The 19,470-nt window shown below is 31.4% G+C and overlaps 2 protein-coding genes across 2 annotated transcripts; both read right to left on the bottom strand.

The window, feature by feature from the left end:
* Nucleotides 1-1,072: 1,072 nt before the first annotated feature.
* LOC126680057 (L-ascorbate peroxidase 3) lies at nt 1,073-11,491 on the bottom strand. Its single transcript, XM_050375094.2, has 9 exons — nt 11,272-11,491; nt 11,042-11,166; nt 10,908-10,957; nt 9,976-10,041; nt 9,846-9,894; nt 7,184-7,266; nt 7,021-7,100; nt 6,830-6,932; nt 1,073-1,426 (listed from the first exon to the last, which is right to left on the bottom strand). Exons 1-9 carry the CDS (start codon nt 11,382-11,384, stop codon nt 1,229-1,231), a joined length of 867 nt encoding a protein of 288 aa, XP_050231051.1. The 5' UTR covers nt 11,385-11,491; the 3' UTR covers nt 1,073-1,228.
* A 1,815-nt stretch (nt 11,492-13,306) lies between these two features.
* Nucleotides 13,307-18,831, bottom strand: LOC126683038 (synaptotagmin-2-like). Its single transcript, XM_050378858.2, has 12 exons — nt 18,559-18,831; nt 17,961-18,059; nt 17,809-17,859; nt 17,587-17,710; nt 17,173-17,291; nt 16,966-17,067; nt 15,601-15,675; nt 15,170-15,246; nt 14,818-15,064; nt 14,382-14,732; nt 13,878-14,006; nt 13,307-13,621 (listed from the first exon to the last, which is right to left on the bottom strand). Exons 1-12 carry the CDS (start codon nt 18,667-18,669, stop codon nt 13,490-13,492), a joined length of 1,617 nt encoding a protein of 538 aa, XP_050234815.1. The 5' UTR covers nt 18,670-18,831; the 3' UTR covers nt 13,307-13,489.
* Between the last annotated feature and the right edge of the window lie 639 nt (nt 18,832-19,470).

A 19,470-nucleotide genomic window follows, 5' to 3' on the forward strand; every position in this document is an offset into this window, starting at 1 on the left:
TCTGCTAGAAATGCATACATAAGCACATGGCCACCCGTATGAGGAAAATATAAGAAGCACAAATTATTGAAAATTATTCATGAAAATGAATATTAAAATAAATAAAGTTACCTAACCGAATTAAAAACAATGAAGAACGTGCAGTGACAGCCAGCAAAGCAAACACGTGGATGTCATGTGCTTAGGTAGTGAAACTGAAAGAGAAGAGGAAGAAGAAGAATCTGTGGGACAGTCCTACAAATACAAACCCCTTACCTACCTCTTTGGCAATGCCAATGCCAATGACTGTCCCTTCCCATGTGGGACTCTCCCAACCTTAGCACAAAGGTCAGCTTCTGTGACCCACTTTTTAGGATAAACCCTTTTTTAAATTAGATTTTTATTTTTAAAATTAATTATTTGGTATTTATTGTTATTTATTATGGAGGAAATAATTGACACAGGTAGCCAATCAAATCTTACCTCATCCTACCCACCTTTGTTTTCTTTCTGTGTGAATCTCATCTTCTACCGGTCAAATTTGGGCAGGGGATTCTTTTTTATATACATATATAATATATTCACTTTCAAACAAAATATATACATATATTCAGATTCGCTACTCCGATTGATTCGAATCAAGTAAAACCCGTTAAGACGATAAATCTTCTCAAAAAGACTTTTAAAACCAATTTATGTTTAGAATTTTAATCCCGAAATCTCTAATAAAAAGTCATTCTCACTCCATATGAGCCTATACTGACTGCATTGACCGACCAAAATCTCCAAATGAACTGATGACTTTCAGTCGGTTTAGTTTGATAATAAACTTGAGTTCAGTTGGTTCAATTTTGAAAAGTTAAAAGTTTTGATTTTCTGTTATTGGTTCTATTTGAGATATGGGTTATTAATATTGGATATAACTAATTCAACATAACCTGATCAGTAACCATGCATTGAATTTGAATTCATGTGTGCCGACTTTTGATGGATTCCATGTTATTAGGGTCAAAGCAGAAGATAGAGATGTTACAGCAAGTAATGAATTTTTTGGACTTAAAGAGCTTGTTTGCACCTATAGGCAGTTTAAAAATCTCTCCTAAAAAGTATAAGGACTTATCAATACATTTTGCCAGCTTTAATTTGTTGTTATCTCGCATACAAATATTTCAGTAATCAGCTCCTAGGCTGTAAAAATGGCACTGATTAATCTGGGAGAATATATTGGAAAAGAAGATGAACAAAAAATCTATTTCATTCTTTTGCGAACTTCGTAGAAATAGCTGATGATCACAACAGCAGCAGCAACGACAACTCCGACAGCACTTTGAGCCAGTATTACACTGTCCTTTGCGATTAGTTTGGACCCAGAGGAACTTGGGGAGAATCCTAGTTCTGAAAGTTTCTTATGAGATACCGCATAGTCCTTGAAGAACGCCTCCTCGTCCTGTCACCCGCTCAGATTTGCACAACAGAATTATATGTTACATATTGTAATAAACCAAATTATGCACCAATATGGGATCTGTGTAAATTAATGTCGAGTACCCTTCTCGAGATTAGGACAAAGTTCAATAACCCCCAATGTTTTTAACCCAAAATTTTTAATCCCAAAACCGAACCAAATCAAAAACGAATATTTTGTAGTTTCAAACGCAACCAAATCAGTTTGGTTTTTGCAGTGCCTAATTACAATTTCTCACGTATCCAAAATTACCTAAATAAGTACGGATTATGACCTTAATACATGATTGAGGGTTGGGAGGTGTTACTAATGAGATATAGCTCAAATAGTATAAGAATTCTACTCCCACAAGCGCTCTCCTTCCCCAATTATTAAAAAAATAAAGGTTGGGAAATTAATGATTTATCTAAATTAAATTAAAAAAAAGCTTAAATAACGTCTGCATTATTTTTCTACTTACCCATACTTTATTTTACTCTCCTTTCAAACATAAAACGTTTGAGAATCCAACCCCTTTACTCTATTTTGCTATACAAATCCATACTCTTTTGGGCTTTTTAAAAACAAATACCTATTTGAGCAATCTACACAATTCCCTCAAAAATGCTTTCTCTTTATATTTTTACCTCAAAATTTCTTTTTTGGCAAAAATCTCTAAATTAAATTGAAAAGTTTCTATAATTCCCTCATACCCCAATATATGTTAGCTTTATAAAAAAATATGACAGTTCTATCCCTTCTATTTGCAAAAAGAGTTTGTTTCTTTGCCAACACTTTTAAAACACGTGTCCACTAGTTCTATTGCCCCATCTCCGCGGTCAGTTGATGTCACAAATTTTGCTGCTGCCAAGTTCTCCTTCCATAGTGTCAATTATGTCTCCTACACCTTTTACTTCACAAATATTACCCTCTGTCAATGCCAACTGCGTTCCTTCATGGTTTGGTCCCAACCAAACCTCACACAACCTTACAATTTTAATGAAATTCACATTTAATTTACTTTTATTAAAAATTAATAAACTTTTTATGAATAAAAAAATTAATAAGTTCAATTAATTTGTTAGTTAATTTTTATTTTACTATAAATTATTTTTATTATTATAAATTTTAATAAATTATTTAATTAGACTAAATTGATATTAATTTATAATCAATTTACTAATGATTTAATTTTGATTAGTTTACTTTAAAAAAATTATTAAAATTATTTTAAATTTATTCATTTATTTCAAGTTTACTATTAATTTAAATTCGATTTATTTTTAGTAAAATTATATATAATTTGTTTTTAGTTTACTCTTAGTTAATTTGTTATTTTATAAGTTTATTTTTATTGTGTAAATTTCTAATACACTAATTTGAATTAAATAGGTTAGTTTAAGATTAATAATTAATTTATTAAGTATATATTTTAGGTGGGTTTATATTAAGTATATTTTAAGTCTATGTTCAATTTAATTTCATTAATAATTTAGATAGTTTTATCATTAGTTTACTTGTTACTTTATTTGTTTATTATTAATAGTGTAAATTATTAATACATTATTTTGTTTAGAATAATTTAATTTCAATATATAATCAATTTACTAATAATTTATTTAAATTAGTTTATTTTGAGTTTTTATTAAGTTCACATTAAGTTTATATTAAATTCACATTGAGTTTATATTAAGTTCACATTAAGTTTATGTTAAGTTCATATTGAGTTCATATTAAGTTCACATTGAGTTCATATTAAGTTCATATTGAGTTCATATTAAGTTCGCATTAAATTTATATTAAGTTTATATTGAATTCATATTAAGTTTATAACAAGTTCACATTGAGTTCATATTGAGTTTATACTAAGTTCACATTGAGTTCACATTGAGTTCATATTGAGTTTATACTAAGTTCACATTGAGTTCACATCGAGTTTATATTAAGTTCACATTGAGTTTATATTAAGTTCACATTGAATTTATATTAAATATATATCACGTTTCCATCAAATATATATTAAGTTTACATCATGTTTTCATTAAATTTATATTAAGTTTACATTAAATTTACATTAAGTTCGTACCGACCACCATAGAAATTATTAGAAAGATTACATGGAATTTAGTTCACTTTAATTTTATTTCGCTTTCGGTTCAATTTCAATAGAACCTTAGATAGTTTATTTTCATATTATTATTAGTTTATTTGTAACTCTATAGATTAAATTTTATAGTATAAATAATTAATATATTAATTTAATCAGAGTGAGTTAATTTTTAAATTATCATTAACTTACTAATGATTTAATTTGATTAAACCAAGTTAATTTTAAAATTATCATTAGCTTACTAGTGATCTAATCTGGATAAACCAAGTTAATTTTAAATTTATAACAATTTATAAAAAAATTATATTGAGTTGATATTTAGTTTACATTAAATTTAGACCGACCACAGCAAAAAACTTAGAGAGTTTATTTTCAAATTACTATTAGTTTATTTTCTACTTTAAAATTTTATTTTTGAATTAATAATAAATTAATTTGATTAGATCAAGTTAATTTTAAATTTACAATTTACAAAAAAATTACTTTAGATAAATTTATTTTAATTTTACATTAAATATACATCAAGTTGATATTAACTTTACATAGAGTTGACATTGAATTTACATTAAATTGACATTAAATTTATTTTTGATAGTGTGGATTGTATAAAAAAATTAATTTCATTGGCACAATGAAAAATTAGTTAATTTTAGATTTATAATCATTTTACTTTAAAATTTACTTTACTTTATTTTACTTTGAATTTATATTGAGCTTAAGTTAAATTTATATTCAGTTTACTTGAATTTATTTAAAATTTACTTTCAGTTTAATTTCATTTTTTTTCAAATGATTAAAAATGTACAAATAAATCATATAAAAATTATTTTATAAATTGTATACTAAAATTATACATTATAACTAAATATATTGTAAAAATAAAATAATATTAATAATTAATAGTATAAATAAATTTATATATCGGTAGAAAAAAAGTTAAAACAGTGAATGGGAAATAGAGATGAACCCCCAATATCCAATTAAAACGCAAAAGGTCTTATAAATCCTGTTTCCATAATAGTAAGAGTAAATGACATTATTGATGCGGGCAATAATAAGTGAACTGACCATCATTAAGAATTGGGATGGAAATTGGAAAGCATAAAAGTCATCATCAGGGCAAGATCCATTATGGAGAATCCAGTAAGCTATTCTACTAGCAGTGACGTGTATCACACAATAGTAGAAATAGAGCTTAAGGATAAAATAGGAATCACAAATATTAAAAGGTAGTCATGGAAACAAATTTTAAAAATTGAGGGATTTTTGCAAAAAATAAAAAGCTGGGTCACTAACATAAAGATTTCAAAATTTGAGTGATTTCATGTAATTTTCTCTACCTATTTTCAGATAAATGTTTGCAAAAATATACGCTCTAATTTTTCTTTTTTACAAAAATACGCTTTTTGGTAGATCACTGGTAGATTATTGGAAAATTAGGTATTTTTGAAAAAAAAGTATTTTTGCAACAGCACCAAATTAAAGCGTATTCTTGTAAAAATTTCAAAAGAAAAGGTGCAAAGTGTAATTTTCCCTACTCCTTTTACCAAACAAATCCAAGATTTAGGCCCAATTTTGTGCACCTACTAATTTGAGTCCACCAGCTAGACTCCTTTTACCAAACAAATCCAAGATTTCAGATATTCCAAAAAGGAATATAAAATAGTACTGAGAAAGAATAGAACAGTTCCAAGTTAATTAAATCAGTTCTAATCGATACCAAATGTTGGTGGAAGCAAATTTGTGTCCAACAGCTAGACACACTTCACATTTTAATATTAATTATACACCCTCATCTATTTGTACAAAGAGATATAAAATATTCCTAGGAAGGATTATATATTTTTTAAGTTAACCCATCAATTCTAATCCAGATCCAGCTAGCACTCAAGAAAACATTTTTGCAAGCTGGATGGGAATTAAAAATAATATGTCTGAACAACAATGGATCATTGCAATTTTATATTTTTTACTGATCCCAATTTTACTAGCTCTTAGTGGGCTGATCGATCCATGTCGGAAATAGAGTAGACAACCCCACTATAATATGACAGTAAAGTTGAATTATTATATGTTATTAGAACAAAGGATCAAATTGCCCCTTCAATTTGGCACGAAATATCAAATGAGTCAATCTCGCCACTTTTGGTACAAACAGACCCAAAACTTGCGTTTTCGTATCAAAAAGGTCCTCACTCATCCATATTCCAGTCGCACTCGGGTGAGTGCGTTACACTCTCCACTTACAAAATGGCAAAAAGATTTAAAAAACCCTGAATATTTTAGTTATTTTTTAAATTGATACTTAATTATTTTTAATTCAATAATAATTTTCAAGATATAAAAGATTAAAAACTAAAAAATTTCTAATTAAAAATTCAAGGACCCTTTTTCTAATTTGTACCCTAAGACCCTAAAAAATTCAAACCTAAAAGTAAAAAAGCGCAGCCACCACCCTTGAACAGCCTGCTACCTTCTTCTTCCTTGCCTCCACCCTATCACCACCTTCACTTCATCCCATCGTCTCTTCGTCTTCATCAATCAATTCATCCCCGCCACCTCTTCGTCTTCATCGATCTGTTCATTGATGAACAGATCGCTGTTCATCCTCAAAGGATGAACAGTTCAATGTTCATCCCTTGAGGATGAACAGATCGCTGTTCATCCTCAAAGGATGAACAGCCCGCTGTTCATGGATTAATAGTTCTATTCATCCCAACTATTCATCCCTTGAGGATGAACAATGATTTGTTCTTTGATGGGCTGATTTGATTTTTGAAATTAGTGGTGGCCGGCCGGAGTGCGAGAGGAAGAAGGTGACGGTGGCCGGAATGGTGACAGAATTAAATATTTTAATTAATTAGGATTAATAGTATTTTATTAGCTTAATTAGGGTATAATTAAGAGTTTGATTAATAATGGTATAATTAGGAAATTAATTAAGTTTAATTAAGTTAATTAAATCAAATTTAATAACTCACTCTCCGAGGGGCTTTTTTGATACGAAAACGCAACTTTTGGGTCTATTTGTACCAAAAACGGCGAAATTGACTTATTTGATATTTCGTGCCAAGTTGAGGGGGCGATTTGATCCTTTATTCTATGTTATTACTTATTAGTGTAAGACTTAGGAGGAGAATCTAGTTATTTGGATGCAAATATTAGACATAAATAATCCCATTAAGGTAATGACTATTGTATGCTAAATGCATGTCTTAATGTCTATCACATGGTTGGATTTTGACAATTTAATAATAGTCCTTTTTTAAATCAAAAGTAGAAGAATTGCATTTTACCTTAGCGTACAGCTCAACATAATGATGGAACTTGAGGTCCTCCAACAAAGCCTTATCACTTGCAAGTTTCAACAGCCCCTCCGTCTCTCCTTTCAGCAGCTCCCTAGAATCGACAATAAATATGATGGATAAATATGAATTCGTATTACCTAAGAAATGTTACTTTTTGCTACTCGCAGTTTAAATCTTACACAAAATACGAGTTGTCAAACTTCAGAGGCTCCTTGGTCCAAGGGCCATCAAAACCTGATCGATCCGGATGCGCCTTTCCCTACATGATGATAGCCAACCAACAATTATTTATTTGCATATGACAGCTTACCAACTATATGAAAACAGTTAAAATTTAAATACCAGAGTGTGACCCCCTGAGAGTGCTACTATATCTTGGTCAGATAGACCCATTCGGTAAAAGACATCCTTTAAATGTCGTGGACCTAGCATAAATTCAGAAATTATAAATTCAGTTCCTGGATAATTGCAAGCATGAGTATATAGCTTATAAACAGGCCTACATAACCATGCATGAATTGAAATACTTCTCAAGGATCCACTGACACTAAATTACATGAGGAAAATAGAAAAGAACATGAGCACAAAGCTGCTTAATACGTCAAAACATATAGTATGCAACTTTCATAGCTCCAGACCAACATTGTATTCTCTTATAACTTTGTGCTTAACTGAAGAGTTTCAATCATTTATTTCTATGAAGACAAAGAACACTGATTTTAGAAATTGTATTACAACTATTTAATAACACTTTCACTAATCATTCCTGGAAAATTGATTACGACAAATGTTAATCAAAATGCAGCAGTGATATTTGCATGTTATGCAATAACTGAAACAGATTTGCATAAGCAGAAGCCTATCCTAATCCTACCAACCATAAAGTTTCTACACATTTAGGAGAAAGCATGTGAAAGAACCATCACAAATGCAGTAATAAATCAACACCTTCAGGGGAACTACTTAGAGAGAAAAGGGAAATTAGAAAAACAACATTCGGTTGAAACACACAGCAATTCCCTTGAACTTCACCTACAAATATGTAGGCTGATTGCACGAATGTGTACATGTGTTCCCACACATGCCATGTGGTCCGCAATACAGTTGTTCAAATGGTTATATCAGCTAAAGGCCCCACAACCTATATTTCCTCTCTCTTCTGACCCAAATACTTCTGTCATCAAATAATACCCAGTTTAATTTGCTTCCATCCTAAAAGCAACTTTAACATGTACTAGTCAACCAAGTCATACAATAGTTACTTTTCGCTATAGTTTTCCTTGCTTCAACAAGATTCAACACAATCAAAACCAATAACCAGTACTGTACAGTTACAGTCTAAGATAATTTTGAAATTATAAATTTCAACAATTATTTTCAATGCCAAATCCACAAAATATTGAAACACAATCATCTGAGGTAAACCACTAATTCTTATTAAATGATTAAAATGAACAAGCATTTGGTTTCCAAATCTGAACAAACTCCATGTTTGTCACGCTAACTGTACCAAAAAAATTGTCTTCGTTTTACTGCTTCGTCTATGTCTTTTAGATCCAAGTGAATAAAATGTACAGCAAATTGGACCTCAATATTCACAATCTCACCTAGCTGATAAGACTAGCTTAAGACAGCTAATCCACCAATAGTTAAAGCAGAAGACAATACTGACTAATAATACTTTTAGTCTAATCTAGTGTGAACCCATCATCATCATTTGGTTGGATATAATGACTTTGCTAGCGAGGCTCAATTGTGAATGCAATATGCAAACCAATGATCTGCTTCCTTTCACTTGAGTCAGCTTGAGCTTCAGTATGCTCTTCTTGCAGCTTGGATGGCAGCATAGATAATGAACCCCATTATGGATCATAAAGCAGCAATGGAATATGGAATTATACAACCCCATCTCCCAAACAAAGATCCATTGATTAACTAAAGATCCATTGATTAACTTCTTGATGCAGATGCCTTTTTGTGAAATTGGACGATAAGGTCTTTATGCAACAATTCAAGTTTAGTATATTTTGGTGTTCTGTATGTCCCATTTACATAATGAAGTAAAGCAGAATTCTATAATTTGACAACAATGAACTAATAGCAAGTCAGCAAAGAATATATGTAAACTCACACAGGAGGACGAGATAGGATTCAGACACTGAAGTTAAGAAACTGTATACCAATTTAAACACAGTAGACTGGAAAATAAGCTGGAAACATGTGAACACTATCATGCCTAGCAAACTGTAGGATCTATATAAATAAAAACCAAATGTGTGAAAATGACAGTTAATAAAATTCATAAAGCTGGAAAATGTAAAGCATATGGCAACTGAATAATAAATACAGAATGAACTTCATCAGCTTGAAATAAGATTGTAACAGTTAAGCAGCGCTTCTGAAATGATAGTTCCTTAAAGTTCCTTTGTAGAGGAAGGGTATGCGATGAACAAAACAAAGTCCATCAGACACTACTATGTTCATTTGATCACATGGTTGATTAAACATATTAACACCCTAACGCTTCATGACTTTTACCTGATATGACATGGGGCAAGCCTTTACAGGATTTGTTGACCAGATGTAGAAGTCAGTCCTTTTGACTGTTGACTGGATTAATCAAACAAGAATGAAGTACTAATTGACCATTACAGTAATTTATCAGTTGTGCCATATGCCTAAGACTCTAGAGTAATCCAAAATTCAAAAACTCCAAACTCTTTGATAACTTGTCAACAAGGCAAGCACTTCAAGTTACAGCGGCAATATGGAGTGTAAAATGTGTAACATCTCGTTGTAACATTAAAGTAAGAAACTTAAGAATGCAAAAGAAGAACAGTGAGATATCCAACTTGAGCTTAATATTTATGTTAGCTTGAGAATCTATTACCTTCACTACTCCATGTCATCAACAGAATATAACATAAACAATCTTACTCTTAAATTTTTAGGACACGTGACTCAATGAATGCAATAAGTGAGACTAATGGACCATTGAGAATACCTTGTTTAGCATCTGGAAGTCTCCCTTCCCTGGGACAAACTTTTGAGTCCTAAAAGAGACTAAATTATTAATGATAGTGAATGGGAAAAAAGCCTGCATTTTCCTAAACAAAAAGGCCATAATTGCATACCTTTCTACCAGGAACAAAGTCAATGGACGGACCTCCTGTGACCTCAACGGCAACAACACCTGCGAGCTAAAATTGGAACTATATGTTACTTGTGAACTTACTCCTCGCCTCATTTGCAAATTTAGATGTCACTTTTGGATCGCTGTAAGGTACTAATATTATCAAAAAATAAAATTTCACTAAATTCTGAACTATCAACATGATTCAACAAGATCGTCTATCAGCTCTATCACTCTCTAGCCTTTAGTCAGGAAGTAGAGTTGAATAGGGAGCCTAAATGAATTGAATAATTTGAAAATTGGTTAACTGAATGAACAGCCCATTTGGTTTAAAATAAATAAAAACATTATCAAATAATTAAAAATTAACTAATCATACATGGTTTAATACGCACTCTGTTCCAAATTCCCAAATTGATATTAACTAATCATACAAGGTCTAATACACACTCTGTCCCAAATTCCCAAATTGATAGACACTATTTAAAGTGTATTTTTCCTAAATTATAGGTACTCAAGTACTATTACTTAAGCAATTAAATTGAATATATTAGGGCGGACCTATGAAGAGCATATGATAAAGCAATTGCCCACCTTATACTTTATAATTTTTAAGTAATTAAGAATATAAAATTAAAAAGTTCTATAAACTTTCAGTATAGTCTTTCCCACCTAATAAAAAAAGTTTGGATCCGCCATTATATATTAAAAAAAGAAAAAAAATCACTTAAAAAACATATGTCACTACTTAATTAAATAAGAACAATGAGATGCTAATAAATCAACTCATTTTACCTAAATAAACCAAATTTTTAGTACTTATATTCATCCTAAATTGTTTATCATTTTTTAGAAAGTCAGAGGGAGTGTCAATCTTATATTTAACAAAAAAACATAAAACACAAAAACAAAAAATGAAAAATACATAATCACCTGATATAAATCCGCATAAGTAATTTTAGGATGTTTAGCCTTCACTTCTTCTAAACATGACAAAAAAACAAACACAATTAATCACTCTAACATAAACATAAAATTAGGGACTAAATTGAAAAACAAAAACAAACCGCAGAAATCAATCGCAATTTTCAAGCCACTATTGGAACCGTGACAATACTCCTCTTCATTTCTTATAGAACCATTAGGTCCTCCAGTTTTTGTGTGCTTATCATAAGTTCCAGCATCATGCCATCTTCACAACCAAACAAAAATAAAATCTATCTCAATTAATTAAACAGTAACTGATTAATTAGATTAAAAAGAAAGTGATTAGGTAGATAATTAGTTAGTTAGGTACGCTAAACGGAGCATGATCGGAGCGCAGTTCTTGTAAGCGATAAGAGCACGGAGATCACGGCGAGCTTTGTCTATCTCCTTCAGGTATTCTGTGTCAACTACTGGTAACGACATCGTTTTGATGGTTCTCTGACTTCTCTCTGCTGCTGAAGGAGAAGGTTTTGAGGTTTTTGAAGAGTGACGTTATACAGAAGAAAATGGTCTGGTTTTCTTAATTTATTTTTATTTTTTTATTTGAGTTTTTATAAGGTAAAGAGGAGCCAGTGGTAATAGATTAGATTACACGTGTATAATTTACCGTCATTAAAATTTATATACTTCTTTCTCCCGGACAAGTATAGATAAAACTGGATCTAGACAAAAAAACGTTTATCATTTCAAACTCATAAAAATATACAAAAAAAGAAAATTATCGGATGTTTTTATTTTTTTTTGTCAAAGATGGCCTACTCTAATTATGAGCGGAGATTAGCGGGAGTTGATGTTAGATATTTGTTAAATAGGCACACTGCCCGTGAGTGTTGAGGATCGAACCCTCAACCTCATATACATATCATTAGAGCTACGGATTGAGATTCCCTCATGTTCATTTGAACATGATAGGTCATGTTCACTAATCTACACCATTCATTATAAAATGGATGGTGTAGATTAATTTAACTAAATTTGGACTTTTTTGATCTACACCATTCATTTTATAATGAATGGTGTAGATTTAATGAACATGATCTCTCATGTTCAAATGAACATGAGGGAATCCTAATCCATAACTCAAACATAAAAAAATATAAAATTTTATATTTGTTTCACACAAATATATTTATATAATTGAGAGGACTAAATAAATTTTTTTAAGGATTTCCAACTTAGGTAAAACACTTTTTTAATTTTTAAAATTTATTATTAATTTATATTTTTTAATGGTTTAATAAAGAAGCAAAAGAACATTCTCATGAGTTTTCAATTTAAACAAAATATTTATTTAATTTTGAAAAATTATTCTTAATAGATAATTCTCATTAATATCTCACTTTGGATAAAATACTAAAACCAAATAAGCATACTTATAAGTTTTAAGTTTAATTAATCAATTACTATAAGCTAATATCCTTACTAATGGCAAACATAAAAACAATATTTTTGAATTTATATAAAGTTCATATTATAAGGATTATATTAATTTTATTATTTAAACCATAAGCTATAAAAATACTATTAGATTGATTTTCATATTGTTACTCTTTAGTAGTTTGTAATTACTATAAGCAATGTCTTAATATTCCTGGGTTGCAATTGGTATTATTCTAAAGAAATGTGTTGAAAAAAGGCAGATGTATAGAACCTTTCAACGGGATAGTGCTTTTTCGACTCTCTCAAAATGGAATTTATTCCAAACATATATGTCATGGTTCCTTACTTTGACAAAGTACAAATTTCTAAATTTGCTACTTTTAGATACTTTTTCGGACCTATTACCGATACTAAGTAGCTGTCAAAAATTTGTATCCATTCAAATAAAATCATCATAAATAGCGATGAATCACGGATAATAAAAACGTTTCTTAACTAAAATATTTTGAAATAATCATTATACTAATGCAATATATTTTAATTTACACGAATATTTATGAGTTTTACTGTTTTCATAAAATTTCAATTTATACAAATTAAATTTTTAATTTCATTTTTTTTATTATAATTCATTACTATAGATAATTTTTCTTGAAATTTAGTTATTTTAAATTATTTACTTTATTTTATAAAACAATCAAGCATTAAAATTAGTTTAAATCAAAATCAAATAAAAATTATATTTAAATATAATATTTTTAAGTAAAGCAAATGTCATGTTAAATTTCATAATTAAAAAATTTTAAAAAATAAAATTAAAATAATTCCGCGCAATTGTGCGGGCGTCCGACTAGTTACTTCATAGTAGAGATCACTAAGGACTCAACAATATAGCAGATACCATCACAAATTTCACTTCCCTTTCTTAGCAACTCAACAATATAGGTGATAGCAGGCAGTGAACAAATACCAAAAAAGTTATAAATTATTTTCGTGTGATTCGTTTTATTTTACGGTAACCATTTACAGAAGCAACAAAACAAATAGGTGAAGTTTCGGAACAAAGACGCAGGACGTATTCTTCACCTACAGACCAAAATCCCCAAATAAAAGAAGCAAATATGAAAGAACAGAATAATGAATAAAGCTCACGAAGCTGTTCTCCACTGCAACTCAATTTGAATTCGACCATTCTTCGAGTCTATAAGATGGTATTTCTCATTGAGTCTCTTATTACTCACAACATCTCCAAGACTAATGTCCACATAACCCAGAGATTCCTGCTCAAACAATAACAAAAATAATTATTTCAGTGACCTAGATTAATATTCTCCAGCTCTAAATCATTTGAGCTTTATAAAAAAAATTTAAGTCCCGCATTAGTTGCATGGGATTCTCATTTGTTTTTCAACGTTCAATACATAGAATAGACATGGTGCGGCAATAACACATCATAATCACAACAGACATGCTGTTAACTTAAGTAGCATTGTGTCTCCAGAAATCATATAAGCTCTAAAAACAGGCAACACATACCTTTGTGTGCAGCAAGTTCCTTGCTGAGGTGCTGACAACTTCCACATGCAGCCTATCATTAACAGGAGGCTCATCCAATGTAAACTGAAACTCTTCTTCCCATCTTGGATCTCTGTTCTTCTTGATCGTCTGTACAAATGGACGATACAGTTAATGACCATGACCATCCTTTATAACTACAAACTGAAATTGCAGACACCAGTATCTCATTTTTTGATAACCGAAACTTATAAAATAGATATAGCATACAGCAAATTTTAAATGTTGATGGCTAGGTCAATAATTCAGTAATAAATTCTTTGAGAAAAGAAGACAACATAGCTCCTGGTGTACCAATCTGGAAGAAAATTTCCCCCACCATTCATTCAAATCTCACACAATTTTCAAGTACCGAATCAAATAAAGGACACCGCTGAAAAACATTATAGCTAACTCAATAGTAGACATCAAGACACCGCTGTAAAGTTAAGTCTAAAATTGCTTTTGTAATTGTAAGTGTTATACCTTAGTCTTCCTCTCCTCCCCTCTAAAAATAAGCCGTACATAAGGATTAGTATGATGCTTTCCTTCAACATCCTGCGCCTCATGAATAATCACTGCAAGCAAACCTCCACTAGCAGGGGTTCCTTCAGGAGCCTTCTGCACTGTATTCGACTCTTCAAAAGCTTTGGGCATATCCTCCTCTTTAAAAGGTTTGTATGTAAGTTCTACCTCCAACTGCCCGCGTAATTTTTCATTTTGAGGATCATTTAAGTCCATACTTTTAAGAAGGTCAAGGGTCATAATTTTTGGCTCCTCCGGAGTAAGTTCTTTTAAAGGAACTACGTTCATACCCATCTTATCATGCTTGCCAACCTAAGAAGACAAAATGAATGGCTCAAGATCAACAATTACATAAGAGGCACTAACAACTTCTGAAACACACATAAAAATCTTATACCTGTTCCCAATCATACACATGAAACTCTATAGCCTGGGTCTCCGGATCTTTAACAACCAAATTAAATTCCTCATTCCATTCTGGATTTAAGTTTTTGTGTTTTACTGTCGTCTTCTTAGATGGTAGCTTATCCTCAGTCAACTTTATTTTCACATAAGGATCTGATGCACCCAGCAGATCCTTCTTCTTTAGCTTTATTGCCCTTAAAACTTTCAAGTTTAGAATTCCCACAGGCCTCCTAAAGGCTCTAATTTGACAAAAAGATTAGATTTATTAGAAATTAAATACAATCTACAACAAATTTTAATCTATCTCAGCTTATAAGAGGTTTCAAAATAGTGCAGAAACATACTTTGTAGGATCCATGACTGGTACTTCAAGAGTTTTAGGCCATAGATACATATTGGCCACCTGATCTTTGATTATCTCCTGCAATAGAAATATATCCATTGCTGTTATTATCATGAACGTCAGAACACCAACATAATCTACCAAAGCTATCAAATCCTAAATTCTAAAATGTATATCGGACGATACTGCTAAACCAATTTCATAATCATAATAAATTTATAAACGGGAGGCTTGGCTTGTACATCGCTAGACACTGGCATAACTTCTATTCTTCATTATGCTCTTATCAGAAATTCCAAGTTTAGATATTACTCAAATTTAGCATCCAGCATCAAAATCTCTTACAATTATGCAAATGGATATGCTTTTTCCACATAGATGTTTCAGAAAACGTACTAAATATTACACTTAAGTCAAATGCTTCACATATACCTGGACAAGCCTGTATAGGCCAGGTATTGACATAAGATCAGCTCCTAATAGCTTTAGTCCAAAGTCAACATGTGGCTGCAAAACAAAGACAGATAATTCCATAGGAAATTATTACAAGCATTAATATGCGTATGTTCTTCTGGTGATGGTATATAAACCAAAAAGTATATCAAGCTAAATACCCTGCTGTAGATTCAGTAAAATAACTAGGTGCCAAGAGAAATGTTCTCATGAATTTTCATGCATGAATCATACTATTTTAAAACAAACTGATCTATTAGATAATTTCTAAGGATGGTCCTTAAATCATTACTCTCTGGATAACATACAAGAAGAAACCAGCATCGCCAAGTTAAAATATGCAGATACTTCTTAAGCATGCTTCGTTGATATGGATGATTTTGGCATATTACCCCGCGGTCCATACTTCACACATATATGAAAGAACGTAGGGGTCTTAAGAATAAAAGTACAGGTTGAATTACTGAATCCGGCAAGGAAACCTGTAGTGTCCAAGATCACTGGATAAACTAATGAACTCGTTTTGGTACATTATCATCGCCTAGCCTTTTATCTCCTTCACTACAAAGGTAAATCCACGACCAGGACTATTTGGCAACTGACATCATGACTGGAGTACCATATTTTTAAACCATCATATGTATTAGGTAACATGAGCAAAACTAAGACTAGACTCGACCCTCTAATTTTCCCATCTCCGAATGTTAATGTAGTGCAGATGTAAATCCTCAAAACCTTCCAAATAGGCATCACATATTAGTAGCCTCGTAGGATTGCAGATGAGATGAGTCGATCCATTTGTTGGCTATTATAAACTCGCTTTGATAAGAGCTTGCTAGTTCATTGCTAAAGGTAATAAACCAATCACTTGCTTAAGTTCACAAGCTTTTAGCTTAAAAGCTCAAGTACATATATATACACATAGTCAAAACAAAAGCTGAGTTTAAACAATGTTGCGCTTTCTGATAGTGAAAAATAAACCCAAGCTAGTTGCATGAACAGAAAGCTTGGCCCATTCCAGCTCTATCTGCCAGTTCATTTTAATATCAATGTAATTGCAATGTTTAAGGGCCAAGAAAAACAGAATTCTAGAGACATTAATACTCTAACAAACAAAGAGAGTAAAACTTCAAAAAAGGCAGAAAGCCATTATATTCAAATTCTCAAAGGGTATCAACCTAAAGAACTCTATAAGAAGATGTGCACTGCACAGCAATAGTGGGCATATGTTGTGCACTTGTGCTGACAAGGATAAGTTTAATCTCATATCAAAAAGTCCAAAGAAGTTTCTACTTTACTAAACTATCAGAAAGAAAGAAAAAAAGTAGAAGTGCTATTACCAACCTTCTCCATGAGAGAAACATAGATTGTAGCAAAACAAGGAAAACTCGGAACCAATGGCTTCAGTGTTATTCGCGGTAGGGCAAAAACTTGCAGATCCACCACCTGCAATCATTCAAAAATGGCATAATAGCACAAAATAGGAAAATCAATATCTTCAGAGATAGCCCAATGAACAAGAAATCATGAGTAAGAGAACAATGCAATAACCTGAACAGTTGCTTTCATCCCATATGCTTTAACAGCAACAGTAACATTAGGATTTCCAGCCCATTTCAAGCTGGGTTCCATGATCAGCTCTTTCTCATCGGTAACATAAACTTTCATTCCTGATGAAAATAGCTCATGTAAAAGATGAGATGGAACATGAAAAGGTATATGGCAAATTATAACCATCGGAACTATAGCCATAGGTTCAATGCTACCAAAGTAGCAAGTGAATTCTCCCCAATATTACATGTATTGCATCTCCAAGATTTGTGCTAACACTACATATTACATCCAAATTCGGTACAATGTTTTTTTTATTATTTTATTTTATTTATGTCTATTTAATTTTACTGTTGTTTTCCCTAAACAAGGTTATAAAAAGATAAATTAAACATGGATAAGCTATCTACTGACCGGAGAAACTTGGTGGTAGGGTCCCTAACGTAAGTTCTTCAAATTCAACCGACTCAATCTTATATTTGGGAATCTGCTCAGCGATTATGGGAGTTGCAATATTCTTGGCAGTCTTACAAATGGCCTTCAAATAAAACAGTTGATAAACACAAGTCAACACAAACCGAACAGGGAAACCACCAATGCAAATAGACAAAGAATAATCGTAATTTATCATCAAACCTTGTCGAGGTAAGGCCACATATACTCAATAAGCTTATTTATCCAATCAATCTACAAAAGAAAAAAAAGGGCAGTAACTAAGTAAATTTGACAAAAAAAGAAAATGCAGAGTCTAACATTCAAAAATCAAACTCCAGAAAGTAACCACCCACGCGATCATAATCTGGATTCTTGACCCATAAGGGTATCTCTGGAAGCATCCGTTGCAAAGTTTCAGAGTCTTCCTCAACCAACGGACGAATCACAGGATCCTATAAACAAACCAAAACATTCAACAATCATTACAACTCAGTTAAGAAATTCAGACAAGAACAGATTAAATTAAACATATCCAATAATTCTACTTATATTTTCTTTTCTTTTTTGACAAGGACTCACTCCCTCACCCGAAGCCCAAGCCCAGGATCACTAACAACCCCGGGATGTGAACCGCCACCAAGCCAACATACCTAATAATTCCGGGATATATCGGCCAGCAGCCCAGTCCCAACCACTCCATATATTGAAAAGGACATAATCGGATTTGAACCACGACCATAGCGTCCAGATGGCTGAGACTTGAACCACTAGACCAAACCCGTACAGGCGATTCTACTTATATTGCAATAACTAAATGCACCAAAATATAAAACTAATGTGCAACAATTTGCACTTTAAATGTTTTCCTAGTAATGTTCAATACACATTGTTAGTAATCTGACACCAAAAACATTTCAGTCAAACAGAAACAAAATTAGAAATAAAATAAACCTTAACATCGGAGGGCTGAAAATAAATGAAGAGGAAATAACCGATGACAAGTCCGGTGGAAATTCCGACTCCAAATCCACTAATTCCTAATATGGTACTCACTAACCCCATGTTTTGTGTATATTAGAATTTGAATTCTGAAATTTATGTGATGTGATCAAGAAGAAGATGAAAAATGTAGGAGATGATGAAGAAAAGAATTCATATTCTCAGGTTTGGTTTTTATATGGAATTTTCTCGGTTTTTCAGATCACGCAATGTGCAATCAAATTCAATATTAACGGATATTACCGCTGTGTCCTTTCATTTCCTCGATTTTATTTATGTAGTCGAGACACTTTTGGAAAGGACTGAAACGCTTCTTGCAAGGGCGTTTTATGTTAATAAATTAATTTTAGAACAAATTACTCCCATTTCTATCATAATTTACACTTTATTTCTTTCTATTTAAAAATTAAATAATACACCCTCCGTCCCAATATAATAGTTCATTTTTCTCTTTTCACACAGTTTAAGAAATATAATTAATACTCTAACTTTTCACAAATTTATCTTCATTTTTCCTACCATACCCTTATTAAATGTTATGACTATAAACTAATAATAATAAATGATGCACTTTAAATAAGGGTTATATGGAAAGTAAACACTCTAAATTGTGATTTAGAAGGAAAGTAAACTATTGTTTTGGGACCAATAAAATAAAAAAAGTGGACCATTGTTTTGGGACGGGGGGAGTATGTTCCTTCATTTTTGTTCCTGTCAACAATTTAATCTCTCCGTCTATTTTTTATATTAGTCAACGGAGTCAAAAGATTTAAAGTAAATTATTTTCAAATATAAGAGACGAAATTATTGACATAAATAAAATAGAGAGCCAAAATTGTTGAGAAAAAAAAAGTTGATGAATAG

Source organism: Mercurialis annua, linkage group LG5, assembly GCF_937616625.2.
Source record: "Mercurialis annua linkage group LG5, ddMerAnnu1.2, whole genome shotgun sequence".
Lineage (NCBI taxonomy): Eukaryota > Viridiplantae > Streptophyta > Magnoliopsida > Malpighiales > Euphorbiaceae > Mercurialis > Mercurialis annua.

Excerpts from the sequence above, each read along its gene's own strand:
- LOC126680057 (XM_050375094.2), bottom strand. The coding sequence starts at position 11,384 with ATGTCGTTACCAGTAGTTGACACAGAATACCTGAAGGAGATAGACAAA. Across the intron at positions 7,267-9,845 it reads ACTTCCAGATGCTAAACAAG|GTCCACGACATTTAAAGGAT; the intron begins GTATTCTCAATG and ends AATTTATGCTAG. Across the intron at positions 7,101-7,183 it reads TCTCAGGGGGTCACACTCTG|GGAAAGGCGCATCCGGATCG; the intron begins GTATTTAAATTT and ends ATCATCATGTAG.
- LOC126683038 (XM_050378858.2), bottom strand. The coding sequence starts at position 18,669 with ATGGGGTTAGTGAGTACCATATTAGGAATTAGTGGATTTGGAGTCGGA. Across the intron at positions 15,247-15,600 it reads GCCTATACAGGCTTGTCCAG|GAGATAATCAAAGATCAGGT; the intron begins GTATATGTGAAG and ends TTTCTATTGCAG. Across the intron at positions 15,065-15,169 it reads CCAGTCATGGATCCTACAAA|AGCCTTTAGGAGGCCTGTGG; the intron begins GTATGTTTCTGC and ends TTGTCAAATTAG.